Below are 18,566 nucleotides of genomic sequence, written 5' to 3' on the forward strand. Positions count from 1 at the left end.
AACAATTTCTGTAGCAAAGGAAAAAAAACACGTTAAAAGGAAGCCACTTGCAATATTAAAAAAGTGATATCTAAACCAAAACAACAAAGCTGTAAAAAAGGGTGCACCCCTGGAAAAGGCCAAGGCGAAAAATCAAAAGTGGCAACCAATAAATGACTTGTGATAGTAGGTTAATGGCAAAAAATTTAATAACAACAATTAAGATGAATTTTTGTGCCAAATCCTTGGAGGAGGCACCACAAATGCAACTGAATTGTCGTATTTAAAATTTTTGCCAAAGAAAATGTTGACAGAGAAATGATGGTCTTTTTGTTCATCAATTTTGGTTGTTGATAAAAGCATTAAAGCAATTTGTTATGTAAGTCCAGTACATTCCAATAGTCCAGTCCACTGAATGGATAGACCCCTGACAGCAAGCGTATTCCTGCAAATGTGGTGTACATACAAGAGAAAAATTCAAGACAGTAAAAAATATTTATTAATACATGTTTTATCTTATTGCAATTGTTTTTTTTTTTCATTTTGGAGAAAGTGCTGATTTAAACATGTACAGTGCTTTACCTGACATTACGATCTCTTGCAGTTCACGATAATATACTCAATGTCAAGAATCCCAGACCCATGTTACCTGTAAATCTAGTTAACTGAATGCCAAAATGTGTGTATTAGAGTAGTTGTATGTTGTATTAAAGTAAGTAGTAGGGCTATTGGAGTATAAACGTTGGAGCATCATTTATTTTAACAATGGGTAGTGTCCAGAAGTTTGAATACGGAGGGTAAAAATTCCTTCAGTAAACAAGAAAATTTGTATTGAGGCAACAAACTATTATGTGCATCAAAATTAAAAGGCGTGTGTGTGTGCATGTGCGTTTGCAAAGGCGTAGGAACGATTTTCAGAGTGGGGGGGCCAAAGATAGCCATAGCCAGTCAACCATAAACTGATCAACACCCATGCAGACACACAGAGTCCCATTGATTCAGCTCCTCTGTACCCAGTTCATACGTGCATTTATATAAAGGTGTTGTGGGGTATGTTATCACTAGCTAATAACCCTACCCTGCTAATGGCTGCTATGCTCCTCTACACCTACTGCATATGCTCGATGCATGTATCATGAACCACGATAGTGGGTTCATAATAGGGATCACCCATGTTTTTGCAAAAATCCATCCTAATAGAACGTACACCTAAAAACCACCTTGAAAAGCATCCTTCAGCTCAAAACTACCCTCTGATGGTTCTTTGCAATGAGTATAGGTCCACTAGTAAGTATCAAGTTAAAAGGAAACGGTATGTGTATTTCAGACAAAACTGAAATATGCCCGTTTGTTCATATTCTTATTATTCATAATAATAATATTATTATTATTACTAGGCCCGGGGCACATACAACCAAGTACAACCACCAATGGGGCAATCTACAAATGGGACATGTACAACAGTGCATACACAACCTACAGGAGATGCACAATACTGTAGGAGTATACAAGCCAGGTGAACCAGATAAAGGAAGAAAGCCAAGCCAGCCAGAGCCTAGTAAGCTAGGTAATGGAAAAATATAAGAAAACATTTAAACATAGCTACCACACTCATGATCTTTACAATACATTAGTACAAACAGACAACCAAACCAACCAGAGCCTAGCAAGCCAGAAAAAATATAAAATACAAGACATATGTACATTACAATACAAACAAACGTACCTGTCCTTGTGCAGCTGGCATGGCAACTTGAGACTTAGTGTGCCAGCTGGCAACACTTTCAAACACAATTGAACAGCAATTCACTCGTCTAAATAGCCATTTGAATCTGCTTGATTGGTAGTGGGTATATCACGTGCTGTTTTGATCGGCATTAAATAGAATTGCCGTACGTTTCTATCACCTCCACGGAAACATTCACCCATTATACGATTATCTCTTCATACAAAATGGATTCTATTCCCGGTGAGTGCGAAGCCGTAGGCCTTGTAGTTTTCTCAAACGTTATTTATTATTTATTTATTCATTCATTTATTCATTCATTTATTCATTCATTCATCGCCTTTCATATTATTCTTAGTACTTGGTTGTATAATTATTCTTTCACAGGCATAGCGAAGTTTACAAGGAGAATCCTGGGATAAAAAGTAGCAAGGCTTGTTGAATGGATCATTGTGCGTGTCTATGACCTATTTTTGATTCCGTTTTGGAATGGAAACAGCCCAAACCGGGCCGTTTCTTCTTGCCAAAATGCCAGTATGCTTGAGAAGCTATACAAGATTGCATTCAGAGTTAAGTTTTTTAGTGTGCACTACTTGTGGCTAATAGAATCTGTCTTTATTAAACTCAGTATAGGCCAGGAAGCTTAGATGACTTTGTTGAAAGGTGGTTTTTTCGCTCCGTGATTATTGTACGTGGGCGGGTTATCCAGATTAAATACTCTAATAGAGCAGTCATGTAAATACTCTAAAAATGCAGTCAAGTGTATACCAACATTCCTTGCACTGAATTTGACAGCTATTAAAGACACCAGTAATGTAAATTGTAGCTCATATTGGGAGACTCTCAGCACATTGCAATTTGATCAGTTTCATGTTTGCACTGAAATGTTGACAGCGTTACTATGCACAATGCAAAATTACACTATTCACCACAGTCTTCATTATCAATCAAAGAAATCCATGTTAATTTGTACACATGATATTGTAGTCAATAGCATGAGAAGAGATAATATGTTCCAACAACTTGCAACAAATGATATAGGTCTATAGTCAAATGGATTAGCCTTTCTTGTATACTGGTGTTACATATCCCCTCTTCCAGTCTAAAGGGAGTTCACCCTGATGTATAATGCAGTCAAGTGTATAACAACAATCCTTGCACTGAATTTGACAGCTATTAGAGGCACCAGTAATGTAAATGTAGCTCATATTAGGAGACTCTCAGTCTGTATGCACATTGCAATTTGATCAGTTTCATGTGTGTACTGAAATGTTGACGGTGTTACTATGCAGAATGCAAAATTACACTATTCACAACAGTCTTTTTCATAATCCATTACTGGATTTATAAAAAGTACACAAACTAGATGAATAAAAAATTGGAAATTTTAAAATAGGAATAGGGATCGCTGAAAAAAGCCACAAAACAAGAAGGGATTGCTGGGGTGGTAATGTAAACCACAAATCCCTATTTTGACTCACTTGAAAATGACAGAGCATAACTAACGGTTTATGACAGAGAGTCAAAATAGGGATTTGTGGTTTACATTACCACCCCAGCGATCCCTTCTTGTTTCATGGCTTTTTTCAGCTATCCCTATTCCTATTTTATAATTTCCAATTCTTTATTCATCTAGTATATCACGTGAGAAATCATATTCACGTGAAGGTCTTCTCTTTATGTTCCTTCACACTACAGGGGATACAACATAATAGTTGTTATCCGAAAAGTGAAACATCAATACCTTTAAGGAACTACAAACTGAGATGTCTGCTCTAGCAAGGAGTTCCCAAACTGAGTGTAGATCACGTGAATACCACACTGCGTTCACGGTTGGCCACTTCTCATTTTCAGCATCCTTGTAGGTTTCTCTTTAGACTACTTAATAAATCTACTTTACCAAAGTCTTCATAATTTCTGGTTATAAATCATCGGTAGTCAGCAACTCCCATACACTCACGCACTACAGTGAGACTGCTCTTAGATCTGTTACCAACCTCAATTCGAGTTAAATCTTTTTTTCCACATCATATAATGCCACGGATGTGGCACTCTTTCTACTGTTCAAACTTCTCACTGCACGGGATCCAGGAAATATTTGAACAACAGATATCACGTGCAAGCATAACAGAAATAAAGTTAGAGGCACTTTTGTATTTAATAAAATGGTTTGACAGTTGTGGTGGACTGGTGATGCCACACCCCAGAGAGTTATTTTGCATGATGGTTGTATGGCTTCTCGTATATGGAGGTATGTATATATTTCTGTGTGTGTATATAGCTTTGGCTACTTAGCCCAAAACATGGGGGGGGGGGGGGGGGGGTCAAAACATGCTTTTGAAAATAGTGTGGGGGCCCGGCCCCCCCTGGTCCCCCGGCTCCGACGCCCTTGTGTGTGTGTGTGTGTGCGTGCTTATATTCTTTAGGCGATTGCATGTGTATATTTGTACATATTATATGCAAATTACAGCCACGGTGTATAGTAATATATTATTGTTTTTTGTCTTTTGTCAACCTTTCAATTACATATTATTTTTCTACTGACAGAGGCTACTCCAAGACCACCATTAGGTATGTATATTCACTAAATATTCACATATGGAATTGTTCAATAATTATAATGGTGTTGTTCAGTTATAAAGTGACCAGTACTGGCTTCAAATTTTTTATGACCATGTGACCTTGTCTGTCTCTAGGAATTACAGTTATGACAGCCAAAGTTGCAGCATGTAGTTTTGAAATCAGCGTTTGAACAGTTTTATAATCAAATGGTCAATATTCAATGGCATCACAACAAAATTTCACCACAATTGAATATATTTGCACCTAAATTTTCAGGAGGAGCATGCCCCCAGACCCCAAAGTAGCTTACTTTGCTCCCTAGCTTAATATTCTGGGTTAAGCCCTGGTTTGTATCCAGTGTTCACTGATATAGTAATGATGAACCATAACTTCATCAAAATTCTTACAGATACACATACACCTATACATACAAAAAACAAAAATGATTGATGACTCCACATAGAAATTGAAATTTAATGTGACCAAATTTTGGAAAATCACCCTTATGGGCACATTCAACACATTAAATATTTAGTTCTGAAACGCATGCATGAAAAGAAGCACCTTTTCTGCTATTTCTATTTTCCTTTTTATGTTTCAAGTGTTACTCTAAATAATGTCTAACCAAACTATGAAAGCCATATACGTATTATTATGACTTAATTTTTGTTGTAAGAATGATTTTATTTACCAGCATTTTATATCACTTGCTCACACAGGTGGTGACAATAATTTGCTAGGACTAGATGAATGGCAAGGAGCAGTGATTGTTGTAATTGCATCATTACTAGCAATTGGATTTTGTATTGCATTAGGCCTGGTAAACGAGATTACTATATGGCTAGAAATTATTGAAGGTTGAAAAGTTAACTATTTTCATATATCTATACAACCTTACAACCTTATCACTTGAAATACAATATGTCCAGTCCTCAAAATTTCTAGCCATACAGAATGAAAAACTGCTGTAATTAATTGCAATTTCTATAGATGATTGGAGCACTCTGTAGACACACAAGAAGAAAACCAACTACTAAACGAAAGATGTCCTCTGCAGATGATAACTTGGAATATGTGCCATTAGAAACTACAGCAAGTGTTCCAACTAGCCCAACTGAAGTGGCCACATTTTATCCAGTAAAATTATATCTATACCAAAAAAAAAACAGCCAAGCTGTGAAAAAAGGCCTTTTTACCCTGACCTTTTAAATGCCAGACTAAAAGTATATTAAAAATGATTGAGATTAGTATCATTGTAGGCCACCACCTTTGATTTCACAACTTTTTGACCATATCCTTTTAGGGGGCGCACCCTGTTTTCACAGAATGGCTAGTTCTTTTTGCAATTATTAGTCCAAATACTGGCCATGAACCAGCTTTTGAGACTCACATTGTACCTGTTTTTCTTTATTGTAGGAAGAGAAGAGAAAAAATTTAATAATGAATTGTTGGATTAGTTGTAGCGAATTTTAATGAAATTCATTATTATTGTAATTATACCAAAAGGACATCCTGTAATCTTGCAGAACTTTCTACAGAGTGACTTACTTGTACCATAGCCGAGTGCTCTAATAGAATACATAGCTGATTGCTCTATTAGGGTGACTGGACTATTAGGGTATTTCAATGGTGTTTTTGCTATATACATGTAGTTGATTTTCTCAGTTTTAAACTTAATTATTTCCACCTATGATTGAAAAAAGTGAAGAAAATAATTTGATTAACTTTAAAGTCACATATTTTAGTTATGGCTGAGTGGATTCATCACAAATTTGAATAGGTGGTGCCCCACCCAGAGAGAGTTTCCACAACAAAATTGGATAGCTTCCATTAAGCAACTACAGAGGTACAGAATACGAATGCATTTTTGCTTGGTTCCTGTAAAATACACACTTGTCTATCATGGTTGTTCTTGGCCACAACACACTATCATGTTTTTGATCCCTGTATTTATAGTAGTGTTGCACCGATATCCAAATTAGCCGATTATTCCGATAACTGATATTAAGCAACAGAATTAGCCGATACCGATAACCGATCCGATATTCACTAATAACACTAACACTCATCCTCATCATTATTAAATGGCTCATATTAGTGACATAACCATTGATATACAGCTCATTCTAGGCTAAAATGTAAAGTTAGATGTATACCACAAGTAAAAGTTACTCATGGTAAACAGGTTTTAAGTACATTTTACTACTGCTATACAGTTGAGACAAGTGGCTGGTACTACATAGAAACCCTAAAAACCTCAGTTTATTGTTGGGCATGGCCTAAACCCTGACAGTTTATTATGGGCATGGCTTGTAGTCACCGCTAAACCATTAACACATAACTTAATTAAAATGCCAAATAACTTATGTCTAGCCTCCCCCACATCATTATACTACATAGCGCAGTGGAGATTAACATCGGCCTTGATTTAATCAAAACCGATTAATCGGCTAGTAGCCAATATCGGCCCGATACCGATTATTGAACCGATTATCGGTGCAACACTAATTTATAGCTGCTATTATGTACATTTAGAAAACTACCACACCCAAAGCAGATCCCCTTACAATCAATCAACTACATAAAAGAACCAAAGAAACTCCAAACCTTCATCAAGAATTTGAAGTTAGCGTGACAATCCATACATCACATTTTGTTATTGCCTACAAATATTAGTCTATTCCGAAATTGATCATTACTGAAACAGTCTATGTTGGCATACAAGACAAGAACAGAGTGGATGGCTACCTCCCAAGTAAGGTTATGATGTCAATTAACAGAAATGTATGCACTAATATATTTTGATATAGCACCTGATTCACGCATTCTTCTGTCTGCATCATTCCCTGAGTCTACATACATTAATGCTAATTATATTAAGGTTTGGAAAATGTATTGCATATATGTGACAATTTTTAGAACATTTGAGATATTGTGTGCCACTGTTTAAAGTAGAGTGTATTTGGCATAGGTAAGGGCTTCTGACAGAAGTAAAATCTGGATCGGAGAAACCTTAAGTATGCACCGATACCACATTTTCACTACCGATCTGATACCGAGTACATTGTAGATGGAAATAACCGATCCGATACCAATACTTTGCCACACTGAGGCATTACTCTCAAAAACAGCTAGTAGTTCCAATAGTAGTTGATAGACTATTAATTTCATAAACTGTAATCCTTGGTTTTGTGGCCATCAATCACAAGGACAACAATCATTAATGGCTTCAATGAATCTTATTTTGTGGCTTACTGCTGTTTCCACATACTAATTATGTTAATGGCTGGCTTCTTTAAAAGAATTCATGACCATTTATATCAGCTTTTGCTTAACTCCGTTTGACACGCTACATATGTCGCCATCTTGAAAAACAATTAGATGACGTCATACAAAGTATCGATTAGTATCGCACATTTATAGCTTTACCGATACCAGTCCGATACCGCCAAAATAGGGCCGATAACGATACTAGTATCGGTATCAGTGCATCACTAGTATTCAGATAGTTAAAATTTAATATATAATTGGTCCATGAATGTGATAGTGTAATTGAAAGTATAACCTATCTCATGGGGCTAGCTATGTATGCAAACACTGACAAAAAATAACTTACAAAAGTGATATACCCAATTTTTTCTGACTACAATTGACAGTATCAAGGATGTTTTGTACAGTTAATATAAATGCAGGAGGTATACCTACAGTATCTCCAACAATAGACTTATTGTAAAAACTGACTGTTTTATATGGCCTAGATGTGACCAGATCTGCGATAAGGTGTATTATAGCATTTCCAATTGCATGTACTTGGCAATCCATAACTTGACTTGTGAGTATGGTACCAGCCTGAAATTTGGTCACTGTACACTCCTAACATAGCATGGATGTAATTTTAAGTCAGTAGGTTAAATACATGAAGAGTTATGACTCTCCAAACTTGAGAAATTTTGGCAGGCTATTATATGACCCCTTTTCATAGATCCGGTCACACATTTACACGTGCAATGCTACAACATCTGGTCTGTAAGAGTTTAGTGCAAATAAGAAACAATAAAAATCAAATATCCACATCAAATGAGTTCCTTCTCACTTAAGTAGCTTTGTTAGTGCATGAATATTTATATGAATGCTCTATTAGAGTACAGTTGACTGCTCTATCAAGACTCACTATAGTGAGGCGCGCGGCCAAGAAACTACAAAACGCACGCCCAATTAAAAGATGCGCGGCCACTACTGTGAGTTATTTACATGTAGGGACGGTTTTGCAATATTAGCCCTGAATTATGTAACATCTCTCAATAGGTTTGTATTGCGTTACATAATAATTTTTTTCGTAATAGTAGTAGTAGTAGTAGTAGTAGTAGTGGTTTTCTTGCGACCGGTATTAAATGCATATTTAGACATATTTCGCTTTATTTCTCAACCTTGTGTTACACCTAGCGTCAACTTACCCATGTTTGCACAGTCCATCTAGCACTGACATTATCTAATCCTGGTTTGTTCATACGCGTATTTTCTTCGATCAAACCTCTAATCCCTACAATAACTTTTAAAGACACGATGTGGACACAAGCCCTAATGTCTGATAAACAAGTTGTAAAAGCGTGTAGAACTGTAAGTTCCCTAGGGAAGGTGTTTTAAGCAGAAATCTTTTAAACTCCATTTAGTGCCACGCCTCATGCGTGCATTGATAATTGGCAGATGTCTTATAAACAAGTGTGAAAAAAGCGTCAAGAACGTAGTGTCACTACAGAAGGTGTTCCAAGTATAATTCTTGTTGCCACACCACACATGGTGTATTGTGTGTTCTGGTGGTGCTCAAACCAGCTTGTTACATAGCCGGCATTACCCACCCTAACAGCAAGTAATCACTCCCATTGTGGCTTTCGTCATGCATGTCATTTAATTAATACACATGTTACATAACATAATATATCACATTAATTGTTTGTGACATTAACAATAAAATTCTGACAATAAAATGGGATACAATGGAAACTGTCTAAGCCGGTCACCTTCGGGCCAAGATTTCTTGGCCTTAATAGGCAGGTGGCTGCTTTAGACAGGTAAATTAGTGTATAAACTTCTCACTAGGGGAATTTAAAGCTGGTCTTTTTAAAGAGGTGGCCTTTCTATACAGGTGGCCGCTAAGACAGGTTCCACTGTAGTTAGTCCCATCACGACTGTATGCCTCATCCTGGAAATTCAGACAATTGTAATCAACTGAGATATAATGCCAAAATCTTATCAGGCCTCATCGTCCATGTACACTTGACAGTTGAGAACTAAAGAACACACATAACATTATATAATTCCTGTCTATATAAACTTACTCCCCCGAACCTTGATCTTTACATATGTACCACTGCTAGTGAGAGAACTGCATGCTATGATCAAGTACCCTGTACCTGTAAAATTGACAGGGCATTAAATACAATACAGCTAAAAATCTGTCACTTTTCATGCAAATGACAGATTTGGGGATCTGAAAATTCATCACACCCTTGAGGTAATACAAAAATTTCTTAGTATACACAGACTGACCTGAAGATCCACAACGTCCATGATGTTACTACAGTCCATGCACACTTGGTGTACAGTCCACGTACACTTGACAATTGAGAACTAAAGAACACACAACATTATAAAATTCCTTTGTCTACTTACCCACCAGAACCTTAATCTTAGTTGCCAAGTTTAGAGCAGGTTATGTATGTAGCACTGCTGACCTGAAGATCCACAACGTCCTTGATGTTACTACAGTCCATGCACACTAGGTGTACAGTCCACGTACACTTGACAATTGAGAACTAAAGAACACACATAACATTATAAAATTCCTTTGTCTACTTACCCCCGAACCTTGATCTTAGCTGCCAAGTTTAGAGCAGCTCTAGCCAAGTTATGTACGTAGCTTTGCTAGTAAGAGAACCGCATGCTATGACCAAGTACCCTGTACCTGTAAAATCGACAGGCGGGCATTAAATACAATACAGCTAAAAGTCTGTCACTTTTTATGTAAATGACGGATTTGGGGAGCTGAAAATTCATCACATCTTGAGGTATTACAAAATTTGAGGACCTGAAAATTCATCACACCCTTGAGGTAATACATTTGAGGATTCACAAGTTGGCCCAGCAGTGACCTTACTACACAGTGTCCTGATTAGACAGGTTTCACTGTACATAAAGACCAGTATGCAATGTGAAAGACTATTTTTTTTGTACAAGCATCGTGTAGATTACCTTACTTCTTCCACCTAGTTCAAGGACTTCTAAATTGGCACTACAGTGACAATACTGAAAGCAGTTTGGTCTGTACGGGTACATCTTGTTGACAATCCATCCATGAGATATAATTTCAAACGGGAAAGTATTGGTACTTGCTGCTACTCAACTTAACCATCACAGAAGTTTTCAGCTTGGTCTCGGCGAACTTGCACTAGTCAGTGCAGACATCTGACAGTCTAAAAACCAATCGCATACACGCAGTTAATCAGTGTGAATAGATGTGGCACTTTGTACACTAGCCTCATTTTTTTTCACTCCTCATTTCGTTCCTGAATCTCCACTCCTCTTTTCGTTACTGAACCTCCACGAAGAGCTGAGTACATCAGTATTCTTGCTGGCGACTCTTTGATATCCACTCGACGTTCTTCAAGCAGTGTAGGCTCTACGTGTCTTAGTTTCAAATCAGTTAAGTACACTTCGCTGCTCCATTGAAATCCCGTTACAATAATTATAACAAATATTTAGTAGTATTCAGTCCTCTCAAGACATGGACTGCCATCAATAGTTAATGTAAACCGCGTATCACGTATATTCACTTGAGGTTTTACAGGGACTTTCCAAGAGATTTCCCCTAAATAGGCCACGTGATCATTGTCAGTCAAGTGGAACTTGTTCTTGGTTATGGCTCTACAATGCGGTACTCGTACTTTAATGTATTTTAGTGTTTAATAATATTATACTTCTCTCTCAAGACATGGACTGCCATCAATAATAATATAAATCGCGTATCAAGTGTGTTCACTTTTCACTTGAAGTGTTACTGTGCAGGGTCTTTCCAAGGGATATACCCTAAATAGGTCACGTGATTATTGTCAATCAGGTGGAACTTATTTATTTCCATTAATGCACCATGGAGCTTGTGTTGTTGCTTTCATTACTTGATCATTATGCACATACCACGGTGCAACAAAGTTTGTAACAAATTGCTGGAATGTGGTTCGTGGTTTGCTGGTATGAGCTTGTGTTGTGGCTTTCAACTTTTGTAACTAACAGATTGCTTGAATGTACATATACATGTGGTTCGTGGTTGCCAATGATTGTGTATATGGGTTGGCGTTGTTCCACACAGCTTGCACAATATTCAGATGTCTGCATGATGACACAAGGTTAAGTGAGACCTGTAAAAGAACAAGCAGGCATTGAACTTAACCTTAAATTAAACACACATACAACTAACCTGGAACATCAGTCGCAACGCCAAAGACACTTGCTTGGATATCCTCATGGCTTAACTATGGAGTGACATGTGTAATTAACCGGCACTAAACAGTATCTACAACACAATTTTCTTTTCTGCAAGAACCTTTTAGCACCAAGTAAAGGCACTACCATCTCTCCTACAAGAGCATTTCACAAGAGATGTGATATTAACTTGAGTACGACCAATATGTGGTGTATGTTTGTGAACATGTGTGTATAGTGTTTGCACATTTTGTGTGCATCTTGTGTTTGTATATGATGTAAGCGTGTGTTTGTATGTAGTGAAATAAAATAATAGTACGATGTTTGTGATCTCTTTCATAACCCTTAGCAAAGCATCTAGCTCTACGAGTGGCAAACCAAGTTGATAGGTCGTCCTCGGGGCACTGTGGCAGTGGTCATAGCAGTTTTATTTATTGACAAGTACAGAATAATTGATATACTCCAATAGAACAGTCAAGCAATAAATACTCTACAAGAACAGTCAGGCAATAAAATACTCTAATAGAACAGTCATTGAACAATATAACTGAATATTTACATCTCTGTCTGAAAACACTCCCAGATCCCAGATGCAATCTCAGAGTTGCTATTTCAAGATGGTGGCATTCCCCAAGATCACCTAGAAAAGCATGCTTTGCAAATAAGTGCTTTACACACATTTTTGGTTACCCTGACTGTAGCCATTATTGCTTGGCATGACCAGTAATTTCCACTGGCCCTTGTCCTAATAAAAAAATAAATAGCTACTATAGGAATGTATGTTATATGCAGTGGCTAAAAAAAACTATTTTTTACAACTAGCCCAAACCTCAGACCGGGGAGAGAGTAAAATTAAAAACAAAATTTTCTTTGTGTTTGAATTACATGTATTTTGTGTTCTATATTGTCACAAAATGTCAGTGAAGGGAATGATTGAAGAGATTTCAGAGGGTATGAGAGAGCATATTTACCTAGTTGAAACACAATTGTGGCAAGATTCAATCTGGAAGCAATTTGAAATGACCTGGAACTAGGAAATAGCAAACAAACTTACAGTGATGTACAAGCCAATTTTTCAGATCAAAATATTTATCAATAGTGGACTGTGAAAATGACCATGCGTATCTCTAAGTTGCAATTTTAGTGGGCCAATAGTGGAAAGTTTTTGAAAATGGCAATCTCAAGACTGGATCTTGAGGCACTCTTAGTCAAATCCCTGTATACATGCACAGCACATGTATGTAATTTTTGAGTTTATTCTTTTCTGTGGTGCAGCTTGTTATTTAGTCTGACTTTTACAACTAGCCAAATCACCATTTACAACTAGCCAAAAGTCATTTACAACTAGCTTTTTGGCCACATCTAGCCCCTTTTTCAGCCCCTGGTTATATGCCCACCACCTATCAGCAGATTTCTGTTTGGTTGCAACACCTCTACAAAGCAGAATTCATCATACACCCCCATGGCTTGAACATTGGGTCTGTAAATTATATAACTGACAAAAATTAGTGATATCCCTCCAAAAACACCTTTGCTGTAAAAAAAAGGCGCGTCCAAGAAACTACAAGTATCTGCAACCCCACGTAAAGCAGATAAGCTGTAGAAAAACACTCCATGAAATTAATGGGTAACTGAAAGAGCTGATATCTAGAGCAGCCAAGAATCAATAATGTTACTACAACTGACTATGTTTACCAAAGAATACCTTGGCTGTAGAACAGGTAAATAAAAGTAACTGGCAACCAAAACAGCTGATATCTGAAGCAGCCAAGAATAAAAGTTAAGTTGATCCAATTATAAACTTGCAACATTGAATCCTAATCATTCAACTGTGTTCTATACATTCACCCTTGCTACATCCTAAATTAATTCTTTGTAACTCTAATTGGCTGGTAATTTGGCCGCCTTTTTGACAAAGGCGGCCTTATTGAAAAAGGCGACCAAATTACCAGCCAATTTGAGTTACATAGAATTAATTTAGGATGTAGCAAGGGTGAATTTATAGAACACAGTTGAATGATTAGGATTCAATGTTGCAATTTATAATTGTAGTAAGTTGTATCAACTTAACTTTTATTCTTGGCTGCTTCAGATATCAGCTGTTTTGGTTGCCAGTTACTTTTATTTACCTGTTCTACAGCCAAGGTATTCTTCGGTAATCATAGTCAGTTGTAGTAACATTATTGATTCTTGGCCACTCTAGATATCAGCTCTTTCAGTTACCCATTAATTTCATGGAGTGTTTTTCTACAGCTTATCTGTTTTACGTGGGGTTACAGATACTTGTAGTTTCTTGGACACGCCTTTTTTACAGCAAAGGTGTTTTGGGGGGGGGGGGGTTACTATTACAGTAGAGTATCTCAATTTTTCAAACAAATTTTTCCTGTAATATTATGCGACCACCTTATGCATGTTTTCCTCTATAATTTTTGTTCTGTAGGTAATCATTATACGGTTTCACTGCAGCATGAAATTGACAGTATGCCCCCTTCAGCAGCATTTTAGTGGCTATGACAATTGTAAATAAGCACCAACCATAACATTCCATATTATTACAAAAATGGCTCAGTAATATCAAGAGTTCACAATAATATATATATATATATATATATTTAGTAGAGTATCCTACTCTCATATACCCCTGCAGAAGGGCGTAATCGTGAAGTTATGACGTAGCGTTTTCGAGTGCGTCCATTTCACTTTGTATAAGTAATGATGTCAGTAATTGAATGTGATATCGATTGAATGCATGTCGTTGCTACGTAGCAACCGAACTGACTCTAGCTTTCAGCATTTCTCACTAAACTACAAGCATGTTTTCATGGGTTTAGACAACTGCATAGGCATTTCTTACCAGTCCATTTGCAAGTATGGCATTTCCTAGTGTCACGAGTGTAGCACAGTGCTAACTATTTTGGAACTTTTATGGCTGCTCGTAAATCGACACCTGGTCAACACCACGTCATAACTTCATGATAATACACCCTTCTATAGGGGTATATATATATGAGAGTAGGATACTCTCCTCAGTATATATATATATTATGGAACTGTTGGTAATATTTGTTAAAGGCAAAGTAAGCTGGTTATAATGACCACTGAATACTTTTAAGCAATGAAGCCAGAGAGATTATGTAATATTCATTAAAAGACAGGAAAGGTAATAATTGTGAGTTTATTGAAATGGTGCCAATTGTCTATATATGTGACTGGGCCTGCGATAATAGGGCATGTGGGCACATGATTTTTGCCTACTTTTTCACACTTTCATCATTCATAACGTTTTGTATCAATATGCTATGGTATTGCAATTTTCAGCTCTTAGTAAGCATTTAATTGGCATCATTATGCAAGTTACAGAATGCAAAAATACTATTCCAGTACTGAGATATGACCTGTAGAGTGATGAGGTGTAGTTTGTGCCCACATGCCCTGTTTTCGCAGGCCCGGTCACATATCATGGTGCCAGATTATTGGTTGAACAAGTACAGTATATGAGAGTTGAAGTTATGTACAGTATACAGTGATTCACAGGTGGATTGCTACATACATTTTATTAGGTTAGGTAATCCAAAGGCTGCAGTACATGTTGCTGTCAGACCTTCAGTGCTGGTCACTGTAAAGTACTATTACTACTACTACTACTACTACTACTACTAATAATAATAATAATACAGACCACGATGCATACATTAGTATTGAAAAAGATTATGGACCTCGTCACCATACACTATACAAAGGTGACCACTTAATTCAGGTGACCATTAACACAGGTTTCAATGCACTATTGTGTAGTACTGCGCATGCATGTTGTTACACATAACTTTTGTGCTAACAAACTGAATCGTGTGTTAGCTAGGTTCCGCAGTAGGGACGCGTCGATTTTGCCGGCAAAATTTTGGCATAATAGGTGGGTAAAAGCAACTAGCAAAATGCTGGCATAATAGGTGCAATTTTTGTGAAATGGATATTAAAAATTGCACAAAAGATCGAGATACTCTAATAGAACAATCAGACGTGCGAAATATCGACAATGCATAGCTAATTGTTACAGGAACAACAAGTGACAATCGAGATACCCTAATAAAACAGTCACACATGTCAAGCAATATTGCTGTAACTAGTTTTTTTTTCCTTGCCACACCCACTTGTGGGCATTCTATTGCCTTCTCTGTGGTAGTGTGAGTCCGAGGACTCACTCACTCACTTATTTGGCTATAGATATTTTTGTATATTGTCATTTTTTTTGTTGTTCATCACCAATGATGGTTTCTCTCCAGCTAGCTTCTTGCTTTACATGTTAGGAGTAAGTGCTGATCGAGATACTCTAATAGAACAGTCACTTTAAGGCAAAACTGTAGCTTTGCACTTGGAAATATTCAATTAACAAAGATCAGTGCTGAGTAAAATTTATAATTCTTGAGCAAAATATGGAGCATAATAGGTGAAAAATAAAAAGAATTGCTGGAAAGAAAAATATGTGGGGAAAAAAGCAAAATAGACTGGTCCCTAGTTCCTGCTATAAGCAAATTTTCAGAGGCTTGGTAGCCTTCCACCCTATAACACTGCACTTTCTTTCAAATCTTCAAATTTTGCTCTTTTCTTTAATTTCCTTGTGATAGTGAAGATTGATTCTATCTACAGTATACATAGATACATAATTTGATTTAAGTGTATTGCATTCATTGCCTGTTCAAACCCTAATGTGTCTCAGGCAGTGGTAATTAAGTGAATAGTTTGGACAACTGAAGCCCATACATTTATATACAGTGCTCTGTTTAAATACTCTTAGAACATACACCTGTGCTCAATGGAACAGTCATTTCCATAGAGAGGGTACGGATAAATTGGAGTTGAATACCCTATATATATTTACTTTCCAAAATTATACAAATGAAAACACAACACTTATTAAATAAAGGGTAATGTATTGCTGAGGTATACTCACTGTCAAAACACATAACACAACTAACAAATCCATATTAGGGATATGAAGGAGCAGAGAAATATTACATAGCCACTCAAGCACCACTACCTAACACCATCAATGACTTCTGGAAAATGGTGTGGGAACAAAAGCCAGCACTAATAGTAATGGTTGAAGAAATCAATGAGGTACAGTGTATGCCACTAAATTACATAATATACATTTGATGTGTTTGAACAGACTATAGCTTATTGGCCAGACACTGATGAAGTAGTACACCGAGTTTATGGCCTGATTACTGTAACTGTGAGGAAACGAATTGTCAAGCCAGACTATACCATCACCACCTTCAGACTTGTTCATGCTGAAGTAAGGATAACCAACTACTGTAATGAGTGTATTCAGTGAAGTGAGTTAACAGGAGGAGAAGTATATAGATATAGGACACTACTGGTATAAGAAGTGGGGGGCTTATCAACTGCCACATGATACATCTGGAATGATTGCTTTTCTGCAAGAAGTTAATGAAGATACGAAGTCTCTATCTGGTCCAATAGTGGTCCACTGCAGGTATTAGCATGATTATTTGTACATGCTTGGTAGTTCACTTAATGTGTATCATTACTTAGTGATGGATTGGGTCGTACTGGAGCATTGATAGCTACTGATATAGCAAGACAACAATTGGAGAGTGAATACCAAGTGGATGTTGTTGATATTGCTACCACTATGAGGAAAGATAGAGGAGGGATGATATCAACAAAAGAACAATACGCATTTGTTTATCAGGTAAGTGCAGTGTAAGTGTGCTTTGTAAGTCTTCAATTTGTTACAGGTTTTGAGTGACTGGGCAAAGAGTCTACATGTATTGGAGCCTTCGATGGATACTGAAATGACAGCGAGCACTGAACATCTCGTGCCTTGATCTAAACTATTTCTCTTTTGCTGCTCTTTTATGCAGGCATAGTATTTATTTCACTTTACCATACATGCACTATACACATGTCTGTACTTAAACCACAAAATTTGTGGTGTTCCATAGAGTTGTTGTTAGAAGGAGCTTACCATAGCTCTATATTTAATATTATATTAATTATAGTCCTTATTATACGTAGGTCACACTGTGGGCTGGAATATCTATAAAGTGAATTATATTTTTATACAAACTAAAGGAGGACTAATACAATAATAGCATTGCATACCTAACCAACAGCTAACGAGAAATCAGCAATGTATATGTTACCGGATTTGCAAAAAGGTACCTTTTTCACATGCAAAATTTGACCCATTTTTGAACTTTTAAGCTTCATAACTTTTTGATCATGGTATATAATTGCTTGAAATTTTCAATGAATGTAGTTATAGTATCTGGCTACATCTTGATACTAAGAACAAGTTGATCAGTATAAGGAGCCAAGTGTTACATCATTTTGTTTGCTGGTATGTAAAATGTGTGGAAAAGGTACCTTTTCGCAAATCCAGTCACATATTTCGATGTCTTGGCTGCATTTTTGTACATGTCTACAAGTAGAAAGTGTGCATGGTGCTTTATAAAGATTTTTCTAGCTATCTGGCTTCTAAAAGAAATTATTGTAATGATATTCAATTTCATCTTCAATTTTGGAAGAACTTTTTCTCAACTAAAATTTGTTACATGCCATAATTAGGGACCCGCCGATTATGCTGGCATAATAATGAACATAATAGGTGCCTGAAAGCATTGAGCATAATGCTAGCATAATAGGCAGAAAACTTGTGCAATACTATAAATTCTTGCTTATCAAAATACATATCCGACAAAAAGATCGATATACTCTAATAGAACAGTCAGTAGATCTAATAAAATTATCACATAGCTGACTGTTCTATTAGAGTATATCGATCTTTTCTGTGACA

At 36.7% G+C, this 18,566-nt stretch overlaps 1 protein-coding gene across 2 annotated transcripts in view; it reads left to right on the forward strand.

The window, feature by feature from the left end:
• LOC136246589 (mucin-2-like) overlaps positions 1–17,784 on the forward strand; it is a 53,012-nt gene extending 35,228 nt beyond the window's left edge. For both annotated transcript variants that reach the window (XM_066038085.1, XM_066038086.1), the window contains 11 exons: positions 4,253–4,276; positions 4,987–5,087; positions 5,258–5,404; positions 6,803–6,892; positions 6,944–7,022; positions 7,078–7,148; positions 16,730–16,858; positions 16,911–17,039; positions 17,092–17,240; positions 17,300–17,459; positions 17,506–17,784. In XM_066038085.1, coding sequence (XP_065894157.1) covers positions 4,253–4,276; positions 4,987–5,087; positions 5,258–5,404; positions 6,803–6,892; positions 6,944–7,022; positions 7,078–7,148; positions 16,730–16,858; positions 16,911–17,039; positions 17,092–17,240; positions 17,300–17,459; positions 17,506–17,595 — 1,169 coding nt within the window. In that variant the 3' untranslated portion in view covers positions 17,596–17,784. The remainder of the gene's footprint in view (positions 1–4,252; positions 4,277–4,986; positions 5,088–5,257; positions 5,405–6,802; positions 6,893–6,943; positions 7,023–7,077; positions 7,149–16,729; positions 16,859–16,910; positions 17,040–17,091; positions 17,241–17,299; positions 17,460–17,505) is intronic.
• The last annotated feature ends 782 nt before the right edge of the window (positions 17,785–18,566 follow it).

This window comes from Dysidea avara, chromosome 2, assembly GCF_963678975.1.
Source record: "Dysidea avara chromosome 2, odDysAvar1.4, whole genome shotgun sequence".
Taxonomy (NCBI): domain Eukaryota; kingdom Metazoa; phylum Porifera; class Demospongiae; order Dictyoceratida; family Dysideidae; genus Dysidea; species Dysidea avara.